The 22597-nt window shown below is 38.6% G+C and overlaps 3 protein-coding genes across 5 annotated transcripts in view; 2 read left to right on the forward strand and 1 right to left on the reverse strand.

Annotated features, from left to right (window-relative positions):
* LOC113675201 (tectonic-2) overlaps positions 1–1857 on the forward strand; it is a 15024-nt gene extending 13167 nt beyond the window's left edge. For both annotated transcript variants that reach the window (XM_027191740.2, XM_089189122.1), the window contains one exon: positions 109–1857. In XM_027191740.2, the coding sequence (XP_027047541.2) occupies positions 109–277 (169 nt within the window). In that variant the 3' untranslated portion in view covers positions 278–1857. The remainder of the gene's footprint in view (positions 1–108) is intronic.
* Positions 1539–22575, reverse strand: LOC113675203 (uncharacterized). 2 transcript variants are annotated; one of them, XR_016181554.1, is made up of 17 exons: positions 22330–22575; positions 21025–21331; positions 19247–19600; positions 17938–18061; positions 17284–17457; positions 16385–16468; positions 15658–15834; positions 15355–15435; positions 14530–14719; positions 13492–13699; positions 12605–12735; positions 11782–11888; positions 10944–11046; positions 10144–10286; positions 3978–4051; positions 2962–3046; positions 1539–2058 (listed from the first exon to the last, which is right to left on the reverse strand). XR_016181554.1 is itself a non-coding variant. In XM_027191742.2 (17 exons), the coding sequence occupies exons 1-17, from the start codon at positions 22540–22542 to the stop codon at positions 1933–1935; spliced, it is 2700 nt and encodes an 899-aa protein (XP_027047543.2). In that variant the 5' UTR covers positions 22543–22575; the 3' UTR covers positions 1539–1932. The 2 variants fall into 2 exon arrangements, 1 of the variants encoding a protein (XP_027047543.2); XM_027191742.2 differs by having other exon boundaries at positions 3959–4051.
* LOC113675202 (high affinity cationic amino acid transporter 1) lies at positions 5029–8595 on the forward strand. Its single transcript, XM_027191741.2, has 2 exons — positions 5029–7107; positions 7542–8595. The coding sequence occupies exons 1-2, from the start codon at positions 5400–5402 to the stop codon at positions 7838–7840; spliced, it is 2007 nt and encodes a 668-aa protein (XP_027047542.2). The 5' UTR covers positions 5029–5399; the 3' UTR covers positions 7841–8595.
* Positions 22576–22597: the final 22 nt, after the last annotated feature.

The following is a 22597-nucleotide window of genomic DNA, read 5'->3' on the forward strand; positions in this document are numbered from 1 at the left end:
GAATTTAGGACCTTTCATAGCCGAACATGAAAAAATTTTTTTTCTTACGATTTTTTAAAATTTTCCATTATTTAAGATCTTAGTGTCTTTTTTTTCCACTCTTCTTAGGACGGTGGATCTCAGTGGAATATGTTACAGAGATGTCTGCAAAGAAGAGCTGTTTTTTCCATTAACAGAAGCTTATCAAGGAGAGCCTCGTGATAAGGCTATTGCACTGTCTCTGTTTCTTATATTTTTGGCTCTGGTTACCTTTGCTGTGACAAAGCCCTGGGGATAGCGTACTGTTATTCTTGGTACCTCAGAGTGGTTTCAGTGTGGTCGATTCGTAGTCAAGGATAGGGTGGTCGAGCTTGGTAATTGTCTTAGTACACACGTTCCAAGCAACGAGGAGGATTTTGTAGCGCGCAAATCAAATGCTCTGTTCATCAACGTAAATAATGTCAGATTGCGTAAGATCTAAACGCCCACATCGGTGGTGAGTAAGGAAGCAAGTTGCGAAGGAATCTTCTGAAAGGGTTACCAACAACAACACTTGGTGCGGTAGGGATACGAAAGAGCGAGTGGGAAGACACTCCTTTGAAAGTCGACTGTGTGAATGACCTCTGGTACCCTCTTAGATATTTTGGCAGACCTTCTCATTTGAAAATCAGCACAGGTAGAGCATACTTATCGCCAGAGGTTAAAATTGTTACTTGAAAAGTTGCTTTCCGTGGTTACAAGCCCTTAGCATCATGCCGTCATGCAGAAAACCTGAAAAAAACACGCGATAACGGCATTGTCCGCCTGTGATGATAACAGCCGCCGAGGCCTTCAAATCTTAGCACTGATCGAGACGTTCGTCTCTCGAGCTAAGAGTAATGGATCGATGTCAGGATCTGAGGAACTACGCACCTACCCCTCCCTAACACAACAACAGTCAACTGATGACAAGTTGGGTTTAATGTTTGGTTAGGGGAGGGGTAGGTGGGTAGTTGCTCAGATATTGGCATTGACCCGGTATTGACATAGACATTGATTACTAACAACGCCATATGACTTGTAGGTACTGTTTCATGGACCAAAGATTGACTTATTTGTGAAGTAAAATTGTGAACTCCAGCATCCTCGGTGAAAATCGTCCCCAATTAAACAGTCAGTTTCGAACAAATGTGAACAGGCAAATTGCGCATGTTACAGGGGCATAGTAGCGGGTATTTTCTTGGAGTATTCACCGAGGGAGTGAAAGCTAATTAAGCGACAGCGAATGTCTATAGCAAAATCGAAGATAACAGCAGGTGCTGATTTTCAAAAGGTCAAGAGAATAAAGGAAATGATCACCAGCTAATAAAGCTCTTGATTTTTTAACAACTTCTCTGTCAGCACTTTTGGAAATACACTGATAACAGTATAGAGAATATACATAGTGATATTGGGGTGCAAAAGGTTAAAAGTCAAGTCTTCCGCCCCAGTCCCTTTGGCCATTTTTCCGTACGCTTTCCGCGTTATAATAGAAGGTGCTATGGAGGGAACAAGTGGCAGTGTGTGGATTTCAAGAAATGGGAATGTCAAATTTATTAGTTTTCTCTCTACATCTTATTCATTTGAACGTCTAAGAAATATAACCTCTTATTTGGACAATCTTCTCATTAAAACAACTTTTTAAAAGTCTCCCCCTTAATGAAGATAATTTCTGTTCTTGAAAAACAAACTTGTGCGTTTCAGTGGAACAGTTCGTTTAACTAAACGAAAGACTAACTAACTTCTGTTACAAAATTTTAAATTAATTTTTATATTTTGTTATTAAAAAATAATTTACTCTAGTGAAGGATAACCTTAAAACATAACTGAGAAATAAACAAACCAACATATGAGCAACGAGTAGCAATGATGATGATGATGAGTTCTTAATCCATGGTTGGTCTAACCGAGTTAGCTCTGAAAGGCTGTGGTCGATCACGTGGTATCCAGTCGGATTGTGCGCAGTTTGTTTTGATATGCCAGGATGCAGGCTGCTTCATTGGACCCCCCACAGTATTGCGACGACGAGAACACGGTCAGCAGTTTGCCATTCTGTTGAACCTTCGCGTCAATGAAAACGAGAAAGTTAGAGTAAAAATGTTGTCAGTAGTTTTACCTTCATTCCCACGATTAGCTCATTAGTTCAGTATACAAGAGAAGTAGTATCACTTGAGAACCAAGCGTGAACGGAACTCAAATGTCACGGAACCGTGAATAATTTTAATTAGTCCCAATCTCGAGTAAACGCTTTCTGTTGAGCATTCGTTGAATAAAATTTGGCCAGAATATGGAGTATAGAAAGAAGTCTAATTTGAAATTTGAAGCTTCTTGAAGTGAAGAGAGGCGGGAGGTCAATAACCATGATTGCTAACCTTATTGTATTCACTCGAAACTTCCAGAACCACAGAATTAGCCAATGATAACAAATAGAGCATTGAAACGGAGCGCTACGGCATTGATTGAAATGAGACCAAAAACAAAATGTGTTAAAAAAAATGAAATCAGAACGAAGTAAAATATACCAGTTGTGAGAACTGGCGTGAATACGTATACACCAAGATACGGTTGGTTGTATATTTACATCTAATAAAGTGGCACAATGTTTTCAATCGAATCACCGAGTGTGATCATCCCAGTTTTCTTTCGGCATTCGAGAGACAATTGCTCTGCATACCACTTGGGACTGTTATTGGTCGACCAGGCAGGGCACGTGAAAATTACCTCACTTCATTTTAACCCTCTAACTCCTACAAGTAATTGGCTTCTAATTTCTCCTCACAGCATGAGAACAATAGAGAGGATTTCCGATTCAGAAGGTCCTGATTGTCTAACAAATTCTCCTTGTCTTTACCATAGAAAATGTAGAGAACACAGTGTGGAGAATATTAAGGTTAGGGTGTAAAGGGTTAAACCGTTTGCTTTGTTATTTACATATCAAATGACGCTAAAGTGATATTAACAGACCTGAAAGCCAGCTTGCTGTACTTCATGCGCTCTGATCACGTGAGTAAGATGGTTCCTCTTCAAGAAAGCATCCAAGGCGTCCGCGCTGAAAAAAATAAACAAAAGCGGACGGGTGGTACAGTTCGGGTAACCTCGCATTCACACCGAGGCAGTATGAAGACTCCACTGTAGTTTTGAGTGTCTCGAGTGTTTATCATATCTCTCAGTTAGTTCGTGCGCTAGGATTGGTCAATAGAGGGTTATATTTCACTGTACGGACCGCTGAATTAAAAATGTTGTTTGAATTGAAATCTTCCTCCATTCATTTAAACCCATAGATATGACAAATATTTTACTACACCAGTTTTGTCCGCTAGAAAGAGGTATGTCAGCTTTTGACACTGTTTACGGTGACCGATTCAAATTATCAGTTAATAAAATAATTTATTTCGTAACACCCCCCTTCCTGACGCAGCACCACAGTTTCTTTACAAACTTACCCCTTTATATGAGGGATCGCCTGGAGCGGTGATAATAACGAAATATGTGGATTTGCAGACCAATCAGATTGTTGGAAACTTGTACAATTGAATCAACGCTGGAGATTTTTGGTTTTTAATTAAAAACTGGATAATTGGATAATGTGATTCAAGAGTTTCATTGGCCTAGCCATCATGGGTTATGAGCCATCATACCATGCTCTCTAAATACGGTAAGTCTATGCATCAGCTCAAAATTAAACTGCAGAAAAAATTTGTACTTACATAATAAAGTTGGGAAGACTTAACAATATTTTGGGGCGTTTTTGGTTAAGCAATCATTCCACGAGCGCTTATTGGATATGAGATGGTTATAGCCAACTCGGTCCTACGAGCTTCGTTGGCTATCTATCATTTGGCGTTCAAAGCGTACTCGTGAAATAATAAATTGATGATTTCTTGATCAACGCCAGCCCGAATGATATATCCCAACTCCCCATCGTTTCCTTAACATAACGACAAGAAAAGGTCCATCCTACCTAAACAAGTAAGCAGTACCTCGCCTGCTATTGGCTGTGAATCCCTCGTTTTGTTTGAGTTCCTCCAAAATGTCGGGAGTCACATCTTCTGCCCTGTAACAGTGATGATTTTAATCACACAAAATCTACTCCAATAACTGACCGGACTTTGAATTAAACTACGTGTAAGATTTTCTTACTTCTAATGTTTCACACTACCTGACCGCACTCTACTGCTGCTTCTCTGGGGTCCATTAATTGCAAAGTTAACGCAAAATACGTCTTTAAAAAACAAACAAACAAAGATAGGCCTCCTATCTGGCGGAAGGTGATTCCTCCAAATTTTTCTTGCAAAGTGAGGTTAGTTTAGATTGGGTAAGATTACCGGAAGTGGATGAGACAGCGAAACAGGAGCTTGGAGGTTTACAAACGGGAAGTAGTGTCACTTTCGAGAAGGAAGGGAAGGAAAAAAAGGGAAACTCCAAAAATTGGAGTTTATTTAAATACATTCTGCTGCAATTGCTTCCAAAAATGTAAGACTTAAGGCATCCTTTTACAAATAAAGGCTGTATTTTACCACTGGGAAGTTAATCCACAATGTTTAGTGAAAATAATGTCGTTTTCATGACAACACATCAGCAATCTTGTCATTCTAAATGCGTCAAGTGTTATTTTCGAAGCTTTCAGCGATAAAGTAATAACAATAAGTGGGTGTGAGTTGAATCACATTACGTCACAAAAAGCCTTTCCTATCTGCATAAAAAAAGAAATCAGCCAAGGGCGAACTAATACCGGCTCCACGCATAAGAACAATACTGTTATCACATTTGAAAGTCATTTGAACAAAAGCCGCTCACTTGAATATAAAGACGAACGAATAAATCTGAGCAAAAGAGGGGATTAACCTTCTTCTTTTCACGATCGCTTTAAAAGTAATTTCAAGGATTAAATGTCCCTTCCATTTGTCCCAAACGTTTACACAAATGCACGCACGACGTTATATGAGGTGAACAAAACAAACTGAAAAGACAACAAAGCTGACACGTACAAAGCTCATTTGAAAGTTAATTTCTGCGGAAAGAAAATTTATGTTAACATTAAACTGTGATCACTGATGCAGAGAGCCTAAGGACGCTTCAGCCGCATAGGAAGCGTCGAGAAAGTTTAGTTCTTTAAATGAATCCTAGATCCCGTTGTTTTAGTTCTTTAAGTTCCTCCTGTCGTGGTTGTCGGAGAAAACAGCTATAAAAGGGAATGTGCGCAAGAAATGAGCGAAATTAAGCAATGTGCTTAACTTCAAACTGTTGTTATATAATTGATGGTTTGATTCAGTGACCAAATACTGCAACACCAAACAACGAATTTAAGGATTTCATGTCCTTCTTTCAACCGAAATCTAACAGCTGGCCTTGACAAAACTTTGTCAGGATTTTTGTATTGGATTTTTGTATTGGAATTCAACATGAGTTGCATCAACTTTTTGAAACTTCTGCTTCGTTCACGGAAGGACGATCTAACGGGAGATGACACGCTTTTCAACCGGTGTTTGACAGTACTGGATGTGATTCTATTAGGAATGGGATCCATGCTTGGGCCAGGTCTGTACGTAGCCACAGGACAAATCGCTCGAGATACAGCAGGACCAGCCATTGTCATTTCTCTTATGATCGCGGCGTTCCCGGCGATTTTGTCTTCGCTCTGTTATGCCGAATTTGCCGCTCGCGTCTCGAAAACAGGATCCTCGTATGTTTATACATACCTTGCTTTGGGAGAGATATGGGCTTTTATAATCGGTTGGAATCTAATTTTAGAAAACGTCCTTGCCAGCGCTCTGCTGGCAAATGAATTCAGCAAATTTCTAAACTCCATTAGCGGGAAAAAAATTTCAAAATTCATGACTGAAAACGTTGCTCAGTGGAGTGTGGCAGGATTTCAACCATATCCAGATTTCATAGCTTTTTTAGTCGTTATTGTATTCACCGTCGTAGCTGCTACAGGGCCGCGAAAACCAGCCCTTTTCATGCGATTTGCGACTATGATCAATTTGCTGGTGGTCCTATTTATTGTACTCTCAGGATTTTACTTCATGGATACTACCAATTGGGAGACACTTGACAAATTCGCACCTTTTGGCTTCGATGGAATCATGGCTGGTGCGTCTATTTCCTACTTTGCGTTTCTTGGTTTTGATATCATCAATTCTGCCAGCGAAGAGACTGACAATCCACTAAGAGTTGTTCCGTTTGCCAACTCTGTTAGCACGTATATTGGGGTTTTCATATACCTCATCACTGCAGCAGTTCTGACGTTAATCATTCCCTACAATAAACTTAGTTTCAACAGCCCTCTAACAGAGGCATTTGGTTACACAGGTTCCGAAGTTGGAAAATACTTTGTTGCTATCGGAGGATTCTTCGGAATGACAACCGCTCTGCTCACTTTTAATTATGCAGGAACTCGTCTTATTTACGCCATGGCCAATGACGGACTTTTGTTTCAAAGTTTAGCAAAGGTTAGTGACAGAACTCGAGTTCCAATTAGAGCTGGATTAATTTTCGGCTTCAGTGCAGCAGTAATAGCACTCTTCCTAAACCTAAACGACTTAGTTGAGATGATGTCTATTGGAACACTCATGGCGTACACTTCTGTGTCCTTGGCTGTCCTTCTAGAGCGATACCGACCGATGTCTTGTTCAGAATTTCCAACAAACGGAGAAGATTACGACACGAACGACGACGAACCCTCTTCTTGCTGTGGGAAGCTTCGCGAGGGAATGAAGAAACAAATCTCAGCTGCGCGAGAGATCAAAACCAAATTGAGTGCCAAGTTTGGTGACAAACCCACCAAGGACACTCATCGAGTTGCTGGAATTGCTGCGGCGTGCCTCGTATTTGCGGGTTATGGGTTCTCTTTGACCGTTTCTCCAGCAAGCGGCTTGCCTCATGTGGCCGAGAAGAATCCTATTATCATATTCGCCTCTTGCCTAATGGCCACTGTCGTCATCTTCGCCTTGGCAGTATTGTTCTTGTTACCAACGGAGGAGTTTAGGATTGCTCATGCAGTGCAATGTACTCCATTCGTTCCTCTGACCAGTATCTTGACCAATATTTACTTACTGACTAATTTGTCCCGTTGGACCTGGGCTCGAGTAGCTACCTGGATGTTTATTGGTGAGTATGTTGTAGAGTATTACCACTGAGTGTTGTAAACTAAAACCAAATTTGAGGCACTCTGCAACTGAGTGCCGACACTAATCCAGGATTACAGCGATTACACCTCGCTGTGTCATTTCTTACTGACATAACAAACTCGAGCTACCCACAAAACCAATCAGTTAAAAGACTTACCACAATAACAAGTGGGTAACTCGCGTTTTTCCGAGATATAGTTCGTTTGCAATCTATTTACTCTAGGATATCACTCGCCGTCTTTGCTATATCTGGATTTTTCCTCTGTCCCATAGTACACACAGTTTTAACACTTTTAGCCACGAATTCATTCGTTCGGCATTTAAGAGCTAACCCGCTATACCTCAAGGGGCTTTAAATGACACTATTGTGCTTGATTAAAACCTACTCACTGTCAGTATTTTTTGTCTTTGAAGGTATGGCTATTTACTTCATGTATGGCATTCACAATAGCAAAGTAGATTTCACAAAATATGACGTTTCACGTGATTTTCTGGACCGGCTTATTCCGTCAGCACGTGACGAACACGTCCGCACCTGGACACCAAGCAGTGAAGAAGGACCCATGTCACCCAGTAGTGACAGTGAAAACGATGAAGGGTTTCAGTCCAACTTAATGACAAGTGAAGATGAGTCTCCTAAGCACGCAGTTCTTCACAAAGAAAAGAATAAGGCCACAAATACAGCAACCGGACCAGCTGAACGATACCGTTAAGACGCCTCTTCTTTTTGACACTTAAATGACCTTTTGCTTCTCTTCTCGCCATGGATACGTCATCGGTACATTTACATTGAATTTACATATTCATCATCAGAACAAACTCGTAGATAATATTAGAGAAGGTGAATTTTGAGAAGGTGAGGAAAATATGCCTGGGTCAATTTTGGCTTAATACAAAACCTGACTGAGGGATCATGCAATCGGATAACTGCACCTTCAAAAATGCAGCTGGACTTTTTCAAATCTCTACGTTTGTAATATGCGCCACTTTATCCAATCTTCCTCGAGGTGATACATTAGCTCCTTAATGTTTGTAGATTTTAACATAATTATTTGCAAGTTCGCTAGTATCACTTAAATCCATCTATGAAAACAAACAGAGAAATCGGGAAAGCCTTTTTTATCGCCCTTTTGAGAAGGAGCGAATCAAATATTTTGGAATTATTGAAACAATTCATATTTTATTTTCCATACGAGTGTTAACTTACAAAAAAAAAGCTAAGTTGTTATTTATATAAAACCTTCCACTTTCGAGAATGACGCAACCAAACTGTTATTTCTACAATCTTTCAAGTATGTTACATATTTAAAATTGGAGATATTTTTGATGACTATTTCTCAGTTCTCACCACATGCTTGACATGTCAGTGATACTGCATGGAGAATTACCATGTTGATCACTTCATGATTCATAATGTTGAGAATGCAATTATTTAAGTCTTTGTAAATAAAATGTGTTCTGTGCGATAGATATTTAGAATCTTATTATGCGTTTGAAAACAACGCCAAATGTAGTTTATTGCAGGCTCTCCTTCGATAGCAACGGTCGAAATTGCAGGGAACGAAAAAATGGAGAAGGTTTAGGAAAAAAGGATCCCGTTTGTTCTTTCCTTTGTTCATCCCGTGACAAGAAGTCATTCTGGCCACAAAATGCTTCTGACCGACTCCTTGCTATAACTCAGGGATTTCATCGAAATCAGGTTACTGTCCGTCCACCGCCGCCTACACGACCCCTTACCGCCGTTTGATGTTTAGCTTACGGGAATGCTCTCTCGTTTGGGTTTCACCTTAAGGCCCCATTTCTGGGCACAGCCGCCTAGTACAGCATCGGCAGCTGCCTATGAAAACAGTTAATGAAGCCCCTATATTAACCACAAGATTGTCAAAAGGAGGATATCGGGATCAGTGCATGCATATTTATAATGAATCATGTAAACGTACGAAGGTACCAAGAGGAACTTTTTTCGCAGCAGAGTCCTCTCCCTCTAGACGGACACCTTCAAAGAGCAGACACCTGTGACGGAATACTGTTGAAAGTATACAGGAATGACTGATTACCGGGCCATATCTAGAAGCGGCGAACATACACACCTGCAGATGAACTAATCCCAATGAGCGCGCTGCTAATGATCTAATAATAACAATATGCGCACTCAGTTTTTTCCGTGGCTTTCGAACATGTAACTGCTCGGTTTATTCTTGAGTATTAAATTAAGCCTTTTAACCTTAACACACATTACAACACCGAATATGGTCAGTGCCGTTGTTAGTCAGAATACTACAATTCAATTCTATAAGACTCCTCCAAAACCGGACCACAAACACCTTTACACGTCACTGGACTCTTGAGAAGTGCCGCGAAGTGTTACATATAATAGAACACTACGATTTGAGGAAGTAAAATTCCGATACGACATTTTTCCCAGTTTATAAATTTTCTTTAGTAAATTAAGTAAAACAGACAAAAAACAGACGTGTATTAATTGTTTACATGTTCCACCTTTTCATTTGAGAACCATTGTGTTACGTTACCTCGACTCTCGTAAAGCTGGATATATCCCGTAGACGGATACTTAAGATCGGTCCCGACGGTGGCTTTCCCACAGAGATTTGACTGCATCACGACTCACTTGTTTTCATGAAATAGGAAACTCTTTAATCGAATATGGAAAGTGATCCGGGATTCCAATAATTTTGATTCAGTTTGTTGTAAGATCGTGAAAACTCGCGCATTCCTTTCAGCCAATCAGAGGCACAACTGAAACCCATCGCTACTTGTTCACTTGTGTTTCTCGCGCTTGGGATTTCGATTTCTCATTGGCTACTTGCAATATCAGCCCTTGTTTTATTTGGCCGTTGTAATTACTTAGCCTTCCGTTAACGAAACTCAATTGGAAAGTTCTCTGCTATGCAGTTTCTCGGGGTAAAAAAAGCGTTGTCGAAGCAGTCTTTATTTCTTCTTTATTCAACAATCTATTCTTTGTAATTAGCACAATGTCAGTTAGCGAAGTAAATACCTTAAAGGATCTCCCCACATAAGTTCCCAAGCCAGCTCGCTTTGTTTTTCAGGCTCAGGTAGAACACCGGGGATGTTGTCTATAGATGATACAAGCCCGCCCCCTTGACTGGGCAGCGGAATACCCCCATGGACACAGAAGATCTGCGAATACAAACAGCAAGGGTGTTTTACGGAAATTTCTCGACAAACGAAAAGAGAAACACTACCAATCGTCGGGTAAGGTTTGTGGTAATGGAGCAAATACAGGCGAAGTAAATAGAAACATATGATTTAACAATGCTGGTAAAATGTAATCTGGGGTTGCTGTGAATAATTGCACTTGATCCTCGCTACGATTTCTAACAGCTAACATAAAGATAATATCGTTCTGGAGCATTTCTCATTACCATTACATTTTCGACTGCTTTGAAAAACAAAAAGGTGATTAAAGATCACGTGACATCTAATTTAATGATGCCTGAGGGGCAATTCTATTACTGATGAAACAAAACATATTGCTCCCCAAAAAATTACTTAATACTAGAGAGCTATTAACCGGGAAGTTTGGACCAGTATCCTCTTATTTTTCAAGCCATGGATCAATCAGAATCAACGTAAGATCATCAAATGACGTAGGTGGGTGTACGCTGGATTTTTAAACGAGGGGAAGGGGTACAAATCTACGCCTTTTTCGATTTTTGGAGTATTTCAGGTTGTATTATTATCAAAAGTTGATACTTCTTACACCAAGGAGGGGTACCACCCACCCTCCCCACCCTCAGCCTCCTTTCTGCTACGCTCTTGTTCAGGTTTTTTTACCTTGTTGTCTACAATTGCAGCCAGCGGTAAAACATCAAAGACAGCATTAACTGCTTCCCAGACCTCTTCGCCAAGAGCAGGACCAAACTTTTGTAGACACTCACTGCGTCGGTAAGGGCAACAAAAGAAATTGGTGAGAATTGAAAAAATTTCCACTTCGTAAAAGCGCGAGGTACTATGCCAAAAGAAATTATATATAATGGTTTATCAGATTGAAAAACTGCTGCTGAAGTAACCTTCATAACATGACCCGTGGGACCCTCGTGCGCTTTTTCGTAAAACAAAAAAGATATTATGAAATCCCCACATGAAAGCTGTGAAAGCCGTACGTGATGGCGCTAATAGGGTAATAGGGCCCAGGAAAACCTTACGGCCTTAACAGATGCAAGTTGAAATAATAAAGGAGAAAAGAGTAGCAGTCATTTGATACAACGTTTACTGACTGAGTCAGGTTTGACCGGTAGGGAAAATAGTTGACTTGGGATCATGACGTTTTCCCGTCCGTTCCTCCCACCTCAAAACTCGCAAGGGGCCCAGGAAGGTCTTAGTTAAGGGCTCAATTCAAAATTCACGAAAACAACCTTGTTTTAATCGCACCGTCGAAGGGCTAACGCTCGAAACGTCAGCTTCTAAACTCTTTACGGTGGTAATTTACGTTATCAACTCAGCTGATAAGACTAAATTACCCTGTTATACTCTTCCACCGTCGCAGCACCACAGTTTCTTAAGAACTTCCCCCCTAATACGCGTATGTTCCTTCCCTGGTTTAGAACCGAGGCTCCGTCTCAACAGAGATAATGATTTAATGTTTGTGATACCAATATTAACTTCAACAAACCTATGAAAAGTGAACATTTTCTGAATGTCTCTGATCTCGTGGTTCCCTCGGATTAAGACAAATTTCGATGGGGCTAACACCTTCTGAGCAAAGAGGTATGAGATAACCTGCCAAGAACGCCGGACATGAACAGATTTTATACATTGGAGAGTGAAACAATGCTTTTACTTGAGTTTCAATGACTTGGGTGTGGATTTGTTGTAAACGGTGAAGTAAGTCCCCCAAATAAACGGTTATAGTCATTCATAACCTCTTTATGCTTTTGATTAGGTATCTATCATCAACTGGCCCCAACTGTTTAAAAAAAGGGGAAGACAAGTGATGCAGCTAGGAGAGGTTAATCAGTGATGTCAATCAATTGGACAAAGGAAGACTGAACAGACTCGAGGAAATGGAGCTTAATAATGAGTCAGTCAGTCAGCCAGTCGGTCAGTGAGTAAGATGAACAGTCAGTCAGTCAGTGAGTGAGTAACATAAACAGTCACTCAGTCAGTGAGTAAGATAAACAGTTAGTCAGAAACTAAGATAAACAGTCAGTCAGTCAATCAGCCACGCAGTCGGTGAGTAAGATGAACAATCAGTCCGTCGACCAGTCGGTCGGTCGATCAATAAGATAAGCCGCAGTTGGTGAGTCAGCCAACCAAACAGGATGCGGACAGGTTAGTTACTTCAACAAAATCCATTGCTCTAATGCTAAGGTTGTTGTTCTAACGCGTGGTTGAAAATTAATCAAAGTCAAATTATTATCAAATTGTCTTACAGAAAAAATTAAGAAAAAATTGGGGAATACTAAGACTACACCACCAAAAAATAAGAAATGTACCTCTACTCCATTCTCCCCTCGATCGACATAGTCCCCCAGGAACATGAAACTAGCTGGTGTTAGAACGGGGCCCATACGCCAAAGAACCTTCTCAAAACACACCAAATCACGAAAATTACCATGAAGATCACCTGAAGATCAAACATCGCACTTGTATGAAAAGTAAAATGAAATCAAACAGTAACAAGTTACACATCATTTCAAAAATGCTGTAAACCTGCATAACTGGTGGTTTCTGTGCGCTATGTACCGTTCGGCAGCGGAGCAGCGAAGCCACTTGAGGTATAGGACGGAAAAAAAATCCTTGTTTTTTTTCTCTACTCCGTAACCTTCGCTTTCATAAAACATCAAAGCATCAAAAACCCCGCCAGCTACCCAAGCTTACTGCTCATTACCAACGACCAGCCAGAAAAAAAGAAAATATAACAAGTAGTCTATAACATCACAAAGAGAAAACACAAAAACGTCCTGTAGCACCGGAAAATACGAGTGACCAAGTCGCACTTGGTTTTAGTTTTGCATCTAATTTGTTAGGAAGGTCGCGTGAAATCTCCACACCAACCATAGAGCGCAAACATTCAACCAAATTATGGAGTAATGCTGGTTATCCTTCGACATAGTTTTTACTCGACAGTGCATCTCAAGCTATAGCTTTTCTCCAAATTTAAAAAGATCTTTCATCTCTACCTAGCGTTTTCTAAAGTGCAAAACGGCGTTAACCAATCTTAATTGAAAAAAAAAACTTAGCAAAGGGCTTGTCTAAGACGAACACCGCACAAAAAAAAAGCTTCCAAGACAATGCAAATGCATTTTCCGACCAAAACGAAAATTATTACAAGTCAGACACATCCAAAAACTCACCATCAATCTACCCTTTATAAACTCACCGACTACGTAGGTGGGGGACTGGACTCTGATAAGCCGAGGTTCCTTTTTTATTATCTCCAGCAGAGTTCGACAGATACACAACAAACAGTTCCCCAAGGAAGGCATTTCCACCAAACCCCAGTTAAAACTTTCCTTGGATGTATCTGCTGACTTTATTGCACGCTCAAAGTACCTTAGGGCGGATAGCATTTGATTGGCATCTGATTGCTGAATGGTTATAAATCAAACAAACGGATTACTTCCGTGTTTACCTTTCAATATTGTTGCACTTGTCTCCCCACTAACTCTTCAACTTCTAAGAGTGACTAGTATCTAATTTCTCTTTACTCTCTCACCCCTGAATCAAACATTAGGGTCACAAGAATAATGGAAATGATCACCAACTAAAGAAGCTCTTTATTGTTAAACAAATTCTCTTTGTCAGCTCCTTAGGGGATGTACGTGAGACAGTATGGAGAATATGCATACTGATGTTAGAGCGTAAAGGGTAAAGAAGTCTCTGTTACAATATGTTAAATGAAGACAAAAATATTTGAAATCTGTTTGTTGATAATCTATCGCAATTTTATGGCAGTGACGATAGCAGTCCGTGATCGTTAGCCGTTTTTTTGCCCGCCTTGCAATTGGTCTGGAATTCTCGCGCCATTCTGTAAAACAGATACATGATGGTAATCGAACTGAGTGGAGTGCAATTTGGGCTGAAATCATAGGCGTGTAATAATGAACTGAAACCAAGTAAGACTTGGTCATTCATTATCTCCCGCGCTTCAGATAGTCTACCTCTTTTCACCCTAAAATCCCACTGGCTCTTCAGATATTTACATCTGAACGACCTTTGTAATAACTTTGATTTAAGTAGCGCCCGAAAAAATCTGGCAGGCACCGGTTTGAATCCCGTCGAATCATTTTCAGGCTTCCTTTCTGCAATTAAAAAATTGCAGTCCACCTGCGAAATAGCTTTTATGCACAACTTTGACACAAGACACTTCATCAAAATGCACTTTATTTCACAGACTTCAATGATGAATATCACACACCTTGTTGAAGCAGTTGATTGAAGGCAGCCGCGCAATCTTGAGTTTATTAGTTTGCAGTTCACTCTGAGCACTCCCCGATACCATGGCGGTGTTTTTCATATCCCACATTACACTGACGTCACTCAGCATTCCACTTCGACGTACCTTGACCGTGTGAGTGGCAAGTTCGTATTGAATATCTGTTACAGCTCTTTAAGTAAACAAATGGCACCAATCAACCTTTTCCTCTATCCCTTGTGTCCCTAGCTAATTGTTTTCGCCTAACAACTGCTCTGTGTGCTTTTAGTTCAAGTAACGTAGTCGCTGTGGCTCAGGAAATGATTTGCAAAGTGTTCTTGTTTAACATTTACACCAATAAGTAATCTAGTGAATTCTTTTGACGTTTAAACTATTTTGAGAGTTGAAGACGTCCAAACATTTTTCTTTATCTTTTCGAGTACTTTTTCTTCTTTCAAGTATCCCATTATAGAGCAATTTTGGATAAAATTTTGAAATTAGTTAATTCGAAATTGCATTAGTTTTACTTTATTTCGCTCTGTGATCGGTTCAAAAACCTTGCATTACTCTCTCCACCAATCAGATTCAAAACTAAAACCAAACGCGTATAGGTCCCCCGCGTTTTCCCGCGCTTTCGGCAGTTTGGCTGTTTTTAGTTTGAGTTCTCATGGGCTCTGTAGGGTATTTTCCTTTCTTCTTTCCTTTCTTGGCCGTTGCGATTATTTTCATTTTGGTTTAACGAGACTCAATTGAAAAGGGCTTCATATTAGAAAATAAATATTCCAAAGTACAAAATAGGTTTGCATCTAATTTACAAAGATTACACACCCAAATGTCAAGTTATTTCCTTGAAATTCCATGCTGTCGTCCATTTCCTCACTCCGTCTCTTCTTCGCTGGAGATTGGGATCTGTTTTGCATGTAAACCAATCATATCAAAATTCAAACTGTATAGAAAATTGAGCACATCTCGTCTCTTAGAATATAAGAAATGAAGTCTGATCAAGACTCAATAATCGAAAGTGATGTCTGATTCAAAAAAGGAATGTTTATTCTGGCAGAAAGCCCCAGGTTACAGTAACTGGGCAAAACTAATACCAACGATAATTACTCATCCTCAAAATTTGTATACCTGGTGGTCACCGATGTCCTCTCCTGAGTAAGGCTTTCATACATTTCATCTTGAGCAAGTTTAATGATTGACACAGGTAGACGTAACAGCACAGATGTCCCACGGAATCTAAGATTACCCACTGCTTCTAAAAAATCCACTAAGAATAGTTTGTCTGAAGGTCCTGATCCAAACATTCTGATGATATGCAAAAACACAAATAAAAAATAGAAACCCCTTAGAACTAAGGTAAAAATTTTCATAAATCACTCTGTACTCCAGATCCAGATAAAAGATTACTTCTTGGTCAGCTAAGCCCTCTGTAAGCTTTAAGTAAAGTCCTTGGTCATGCACCCACACATAATTTTTTTTTTTTAAGATGCAGTGAGTATTTTGTCATTCTACCAACCAAATTAAATCCAAGAGAAGAAACCAGAAAAAGTAAGGTGATCAAAACTGAGATGGCTTACAATCTACAAGGTTGGTTCTCTGTACAATGTATAATGCAAGGATATCCAACCAGAGTGATGTATCCCTTTAAGCTTATGGTATAGAAAGAGTTTAATAAAAGTACTTATTTATGAATGGAATGAGGGAAAGAAGGAGTAATTTACCTTAATTATTCCAACCTTTTCATCAGTCTACATTAGCTTGTGAAGTAACTATTTCCCCAACAATGACATTGACAGTTTAGGAATTCAATTCAGTTAAGCAGCTAAGCCGTTATGTTAAGAATAGCTTTACATACTTAGCTTTAATTCTGGCTTCTTTTAAAACAACATCCTCTTTGGCACTTCCCTTTTTTAACAGCTGAATATCTTTTACCATAGACCTGTGATGTGAAAATGACGTCATACCTCTGATGAACATTTTGGTATGATGCAAGTGATATAATTATTATAGATAATAATATTTTGCAGCACATAGCCAAATACATCACCTTTTCAGTCAATAAATTAGTTTGCATGTCTACCTGGCCTAAACTCTGTGAAAGGTTTCATTTGGGTCTACATTAAATTTGAACTCCAAGACTTGTGCAAGTCGTTTTGACTTAAGCTTAATTGACCTCTAAGAGTGCCTAGCATATTATTTCTCCAGACAATCATCCTTGAATCAAACATTAACCTCAAAAGAATAGAGGAAATGATAACTAACTAAAGAAGATCTTAATTTTTAAACAAATTCTCCTTGTCAGCACTTTAGGAAATGCATAGAGATCAGTATGGAGAATATGCATATGATGTTAGGGTGTTAGGGATTAAGATCCATTTTTTAGCTTTAATTACTATTTTTAGGGGTGTAACTAAATCTAAAGCTACTGCATCTAGTTCTTAAAACCACAGTCTTCATTTTCTAATTCTACATAGTCAAACTGTACATCTGGGTGGCCTCTTGGTATGATGAGTAAGAGAAAAATCAAGAGGAAAATTCTGGGCAGGATAGCTCAGATGACCATGGCTGCACTCTATGGACAGGAGGCTACTTCATCAGGCTTTGATTGACAGAAGTATAAAGAAAGAAATTTGAGTCAGTCATTGAGTGACCATTAAATTTTTGGTTACATAGGAGGATTTAACCATACTTAGGCCATGATAGTCCCTCAAAACCATCTTAAGACGGTCAAGCAGTACTAAAAGAACTACTCACTTGAATCCTTCAAAGGAGAGACAAGATTCTTGCTCAGCAGAATAACACCTGAATATATACCGACAACGTAACTCCCCAGATGGCCCCCCATGAGGTGTGGAGGGATCCATGGCTGCCACTCCAGAGAGCACTTCTTGATATGTCAATTGCCCATGATTGTTCCAGTCAAATGCCCTGAATATCAAAGATTAAAATGCTGTCAGTGAAAAAATTTTTAACTGTCACAACAAAAGATTCAGGTAACAAGGACTTAAATGTATGGGCAGTGTAGATTTGATTCAAAACCTCTTCTATTAGACTCAAATGTTGATTAGTTAAATTGAAAAAACTCATTTACAAACTTGTATGTGCAAGCAATTTGAAGCTATTTTAGATTAAGTGATAAATCTTAGATATATATGTGTTCAAAATTATGAAAAATTGGAGCATTTAAGGGAGAAAGTCATGAGAAGCTAATGAAAAGTTAAAGTACGTGACATTTCAAACTAGGGAATTAACGTAGAGTGTGAGGGATTTATTCACCACTTTGGTAGTATTGATTTGCATCTCAATTTTGTTTGTATAGGGTGAAACAAACCCAAACACACTAGAATCACTTTCAAGAAAAGCTTTCACTTGCCACAACATGATTTTACAATCTCAATCTCCTTTTACCTAAATAAGTCTTTGAGTCCTGCTGTCACTCCAAGCTCTTTCATAAGCAAAGAAAATCCTTCAAACTTTATTTCCTTAAGTCCATCACAATACTTATCAAATTTTCTTTGGAGGAATTCTTTTTCTGCAGAGCAAGTACAAAATAGTGAGAAGTGCATTTTGTTTCAAACCACAGTATTATGAATTTATTGACTGAGTGGGAGGACAGGGAGGGGAAAAATTTAGCTCAATGTCCCTGTCAATGGATCTTCCTGGGCCTTGTTTATAATTCATGACTAAGAACAAAATACAAAGATAGAAAGAAAATAGTTTTTCTGTCTCATCACCTACCTGGGACATAGAAAAAATCCTGAGTTCCCAAGAGGATTGAACCTCAGACATTTGGATTCCCTGTTCTATTACAAACATGACGCTATCAACATTGCTGATCCTAGCAGCATGCAAGACACATGTCATGTGAACTTTGTACATGGTCTCGCTCAGCATGGAGTCTCTTTGGCTCAGTGGTGGAGCATCAGAGTGCAGAATCCAAAGGTTTGAGGTTCAATCTGCCATGAGGATCCGGAATTTTTTCTTTGTCCCACACATGTGAATAGACCAAAAAAGCATCTTTCTCTATTTCTATACCGAGCTCAAAACTTACCATCTCTCTTATTCTTTTAAAATAAAAATATATTTTCCCACCCAAGCCGGGATGTACTGGATAGAATTACTGAATGTGCAGTAGCACCATCTGAAAGTCCTGAGCCTTTGAGCTCCTTTATTCTTCAATTAAAACATTGCTGGTCTTGCAATACTTCCAGTTGCATTAGATATTGCAGGTAGAATTATTGTGAACTGGTTTGCAAACCTTTTTTTGCTGGAAATTGAATCCACAAACAAGACTTATCGAAACACTACTTTAAGCTTGAACTCAGTGGTAATATTTGATTGTATATTTTGACTGTCCAGGTAAGGATAGTCCTAAGACGGACAGTTGTTGGTGGCCATGACTGGCATTTTACCAACCTAAGTAGAGGTCATTATCACCATTAAGAGAGTTAGATTTGTTGTCAGTCAACTGTTTAAGTCTGCTTCACATGAACTGAATTATTAGTATGCAGGTGCAAGCACCATACCAATGATTCATTCACAACATTTATACAACAAATAAACAAAACAAGATCTAACATTATAAACTAATTATTTTACCAAACAACCACAACCAACCTAGAAATTTCTTAAAATGATAATACAATAAATGAAAACATCCTCACAAAGATGCAGTTATCAATTACAAAAATTATGAGAGTTCCATTCTTGTGTTTACCTAGTTTTCCAAAATGGGCTGACTCCACAAGTTTTTCCAAAGCAGAAACAAGAATATCTTTTGCAGTTCGGTGAGGAATCTTCCATGCACCAACACTTTTCAACATTTGACCACTTGAGTTCTGTTGCTTTTCTGGTTGAACTTGTTCCAAAGACTGGAAGTTTCCCTCAGCAGGAACTTTACATAATTTTGGATGAGAATTTGACCCAGAAATACCCTTTCTCTGTAATGTACATGTACTGGTATCTCTATTGTTTTCTACAGTACTTTCAGAACTTCTCTCAGCTTTTGTTTGGTCTTGAAGTAAACTAGAATCACTGTCAAACACTTCTAATACTTCTAAAACTTTCAATTCTGGAAAGAAAGAAAGAAAGAAAGAAAGGAGAAAAATAAACAACCTTGAGTCAACACTGAAGAGAGAGGCACCTTCCCAGTGGGTTTCAATAATAGCTTCCTGCATAATAATAATAATGATGATAATAATAATTGTAATAATAATAATAATAATAAATAATAAAAATGATAATAATAATAATAATAATAATAATTTAGAAGAAGTGCTTCTTTCTGTCCATTATTTCTGAGTCAATTGAAATTTGGAAAGTTGGTTTTTGTGGAAGGAGGGAAACCCTCAGACCCAGAGAAAAACCATCCAAGCCAGGACAACAATCAACAACAAACTCAAACCAGCCTAAAATGTACTGGCTATGGGCTTGTAGCCTTGCATAAGTATCATTGTATTGTACTCCTAACACACATGTAATTCTCTTCAAATTGGTGAAAATCTAGGGAAAACAAAGCAACATAAATTGGAATACACCTATACATTCAGGAAAATTCAACTGCTGAAGTCTCAACCTTTAATATTTCCTAATAGAGCCCAGACCTCTCTCCAGACCTTTGGAAATTTCCACATGCTTTCTAAACCACTCATCTGTTCCAAATTTTCTTGAAACCACCCATCCTTCCCAAATAAAAAAATGCAACTTAAACAATGAAGAGGCTAAAAAAAGGAGCAAAAAAGCAGACCTTGCATGACTGAGAAAAGAGAAGCACAAGAGACATCAACACATTCACTGATTTATACCTTATTCTGAAAAGGTTTGTGACTATAAAAACTATCCAGTCAACTTAAAGATTCAATGTTGCCATGCACCTTTACAGAAACAGATCACAAATGACATCTAAATGTGGTTAGAAAAAAAAAAGGTACAAGAGGTGCTGCCAAGTGCATCACTGATGTTCTTACCACATTTTCACACCTCCAGTGATCTGTTATTGTAAACACTCACAGCAACATGGAATCTATTTGTTTTATTAATATAATAAAAAAGCAAAAAACTGTCAATGATGATGTCATCTATGCATCTGTCCTCCTATACATCACAAGTAAGAACCAATCAGAATTTAAGTGTAATAAACCCTTCAACTTCCAGATCAAATTTGTAATTCTCCTTAAAGTCAACCATACAATTCTTATGATGTTAATTCAGAGAATTCAATATTGGATCAACTAATTATTCCCAAATTGATATTTTTCTTTATTCTTGTAACTTATCTGTTTGATATTTTACTGATATTGTAAGGAGAAATTCTGTCTTGGTCACTCATGGGAGTTAAAGGGTAATAAGTGTATTATATAATACTACTTAATTGATGGAGTACTCCTTTAGCAACTCATATGCTTCATCAAGGACTGGCTTGACTACTTTTTCATCCATGTAGGATTGGTGTCTCATGTGCACAATGATAACTGAATACACAAATTATGTGTCTACCTTGACTTGATGCCTTTTTAATCCATTTACAGACATCTTCTTCTACATCCACACTTTGCTTCTCAGAATCAGAGATCCACTTAAACAATGAACCACTGGAGTCAGCTAATGTACCACATGTACTATTTGATTCACTAAGCTCATTACATGAAGCTGTGTCATCACAAATATTTTTTCTCAACTGGTCAATGTTGTGGCAGTTTGTGCAAGACACATGAAATATTAATGTCAGAGATCCTCCTTTGTCAGCACATATGCTGTGTTTGACACCGGCCACACCATGAAGGTCTACTTTAACATCCTCACCCTAAAAGAATGATCATTTGACTTAATAACAGTATGTGGCCCCCCTGCAATCACATATATACCATGTGCCTAAAATTAATGTCACAGTTAATATCATCAGTTTCATTTTTTAAAACCGAGCAGTTCAAGTACATGGAGGAACACTTCTCTATAATCATTGCTTGTGCCTGTCAACTTCTAAAGCACAAGCACAAGGTTTAATTTCCTAAACCAGTGGAAACAATCATGTTAAGCAGGTCAAAGTCCAAATAATATAAAAGCACATCAGACATAACATCTTCCTGCAGTGTACAAGCCTTAAACCCCTGACCAGACCAGCTTTGTGCAAGAGCATGATAACTAATAACTGGCTCATGCTTTTCTTTTTTCCCCTCTGCCTCTAATGTCCTTGTTGGGACCAGAGAGAAAGAAGTTTATTATTATTTTATCTCCTTACCATCTTTACCATTATTATTACTATTATTATTATTATCATTATTATTATTATTTTATTATTATTATTATTATTATTATTATCATTATTTACTAATGTTTTTGTTTTAGACCAGATTTTCCTCCAATGTATTCCAAAATTTTTCAGTCATGGTCATTGCCCTCCGGACAATTTGTTTACCGCCATTTCTCCCCTCTTGCTACTTGTTTGTTCGCTCGTTAGCTAATGTTTGCTTTATTTGTCTACTTTCTGTGTCAATATTTTGGACCATAGAACCCGCTCTTCACCCCCCATCTAAACTGGTTTGACAGAGTACGAGCCACAACCCAGGCTCTAAGAGACAAGCAAATATAACCTCTTTATTTTACACGATCTTTCTCAAGAGCTGAGTTTTTTGGTCATTTTTTAATAGAAAAATGTGACAAGTTAACGATATAATAAACTGGTCATTTGTTGAGATCCATTGAAAAAACAAAAGATAAAGATCCAATGACAATATCAGACTTCTATCAGACTTCGGCTTTGTACAAACACTTAACATGCTCGAAAGGACTTTAAATATATACCAGTTGATCCAAACACCATCTATCTATTCCTTGACGAAAACTTTCATTTTCCTTTAGAACAAACCAAGGTAATTTCCATTGATCTCTACCATCACTTTTCCAAAGGAGCACCCTATCTTTATCAGTTGTCGTCAAAATAATTTCGGCTTTGATAGATTCCGCCAGGTGGCCGTGATTAACATGTTGATGGGTGTCAACGCCACTGGAGGCCATGTTTACATTGTGATCGAGTCTGAAATCAGATTCGAAACGGTCTTAGGACTGGAAA

The sequence above is a fragment of the Pocillopora damicornis genome, chromosome 12 (genome assembly GCF_964200805.1).
Source record: "Pocillopora damicornis chromosome 12, jaPocDami1.2, whole genome shotgun sequence".
Classification (NCBI taxonomy): Eukaryota; Metazoa; Cnidaria; class Anthozoa; order Scleractinia; family Pocilloporidae; genus Pocillopora; species Pocillopora damicornis.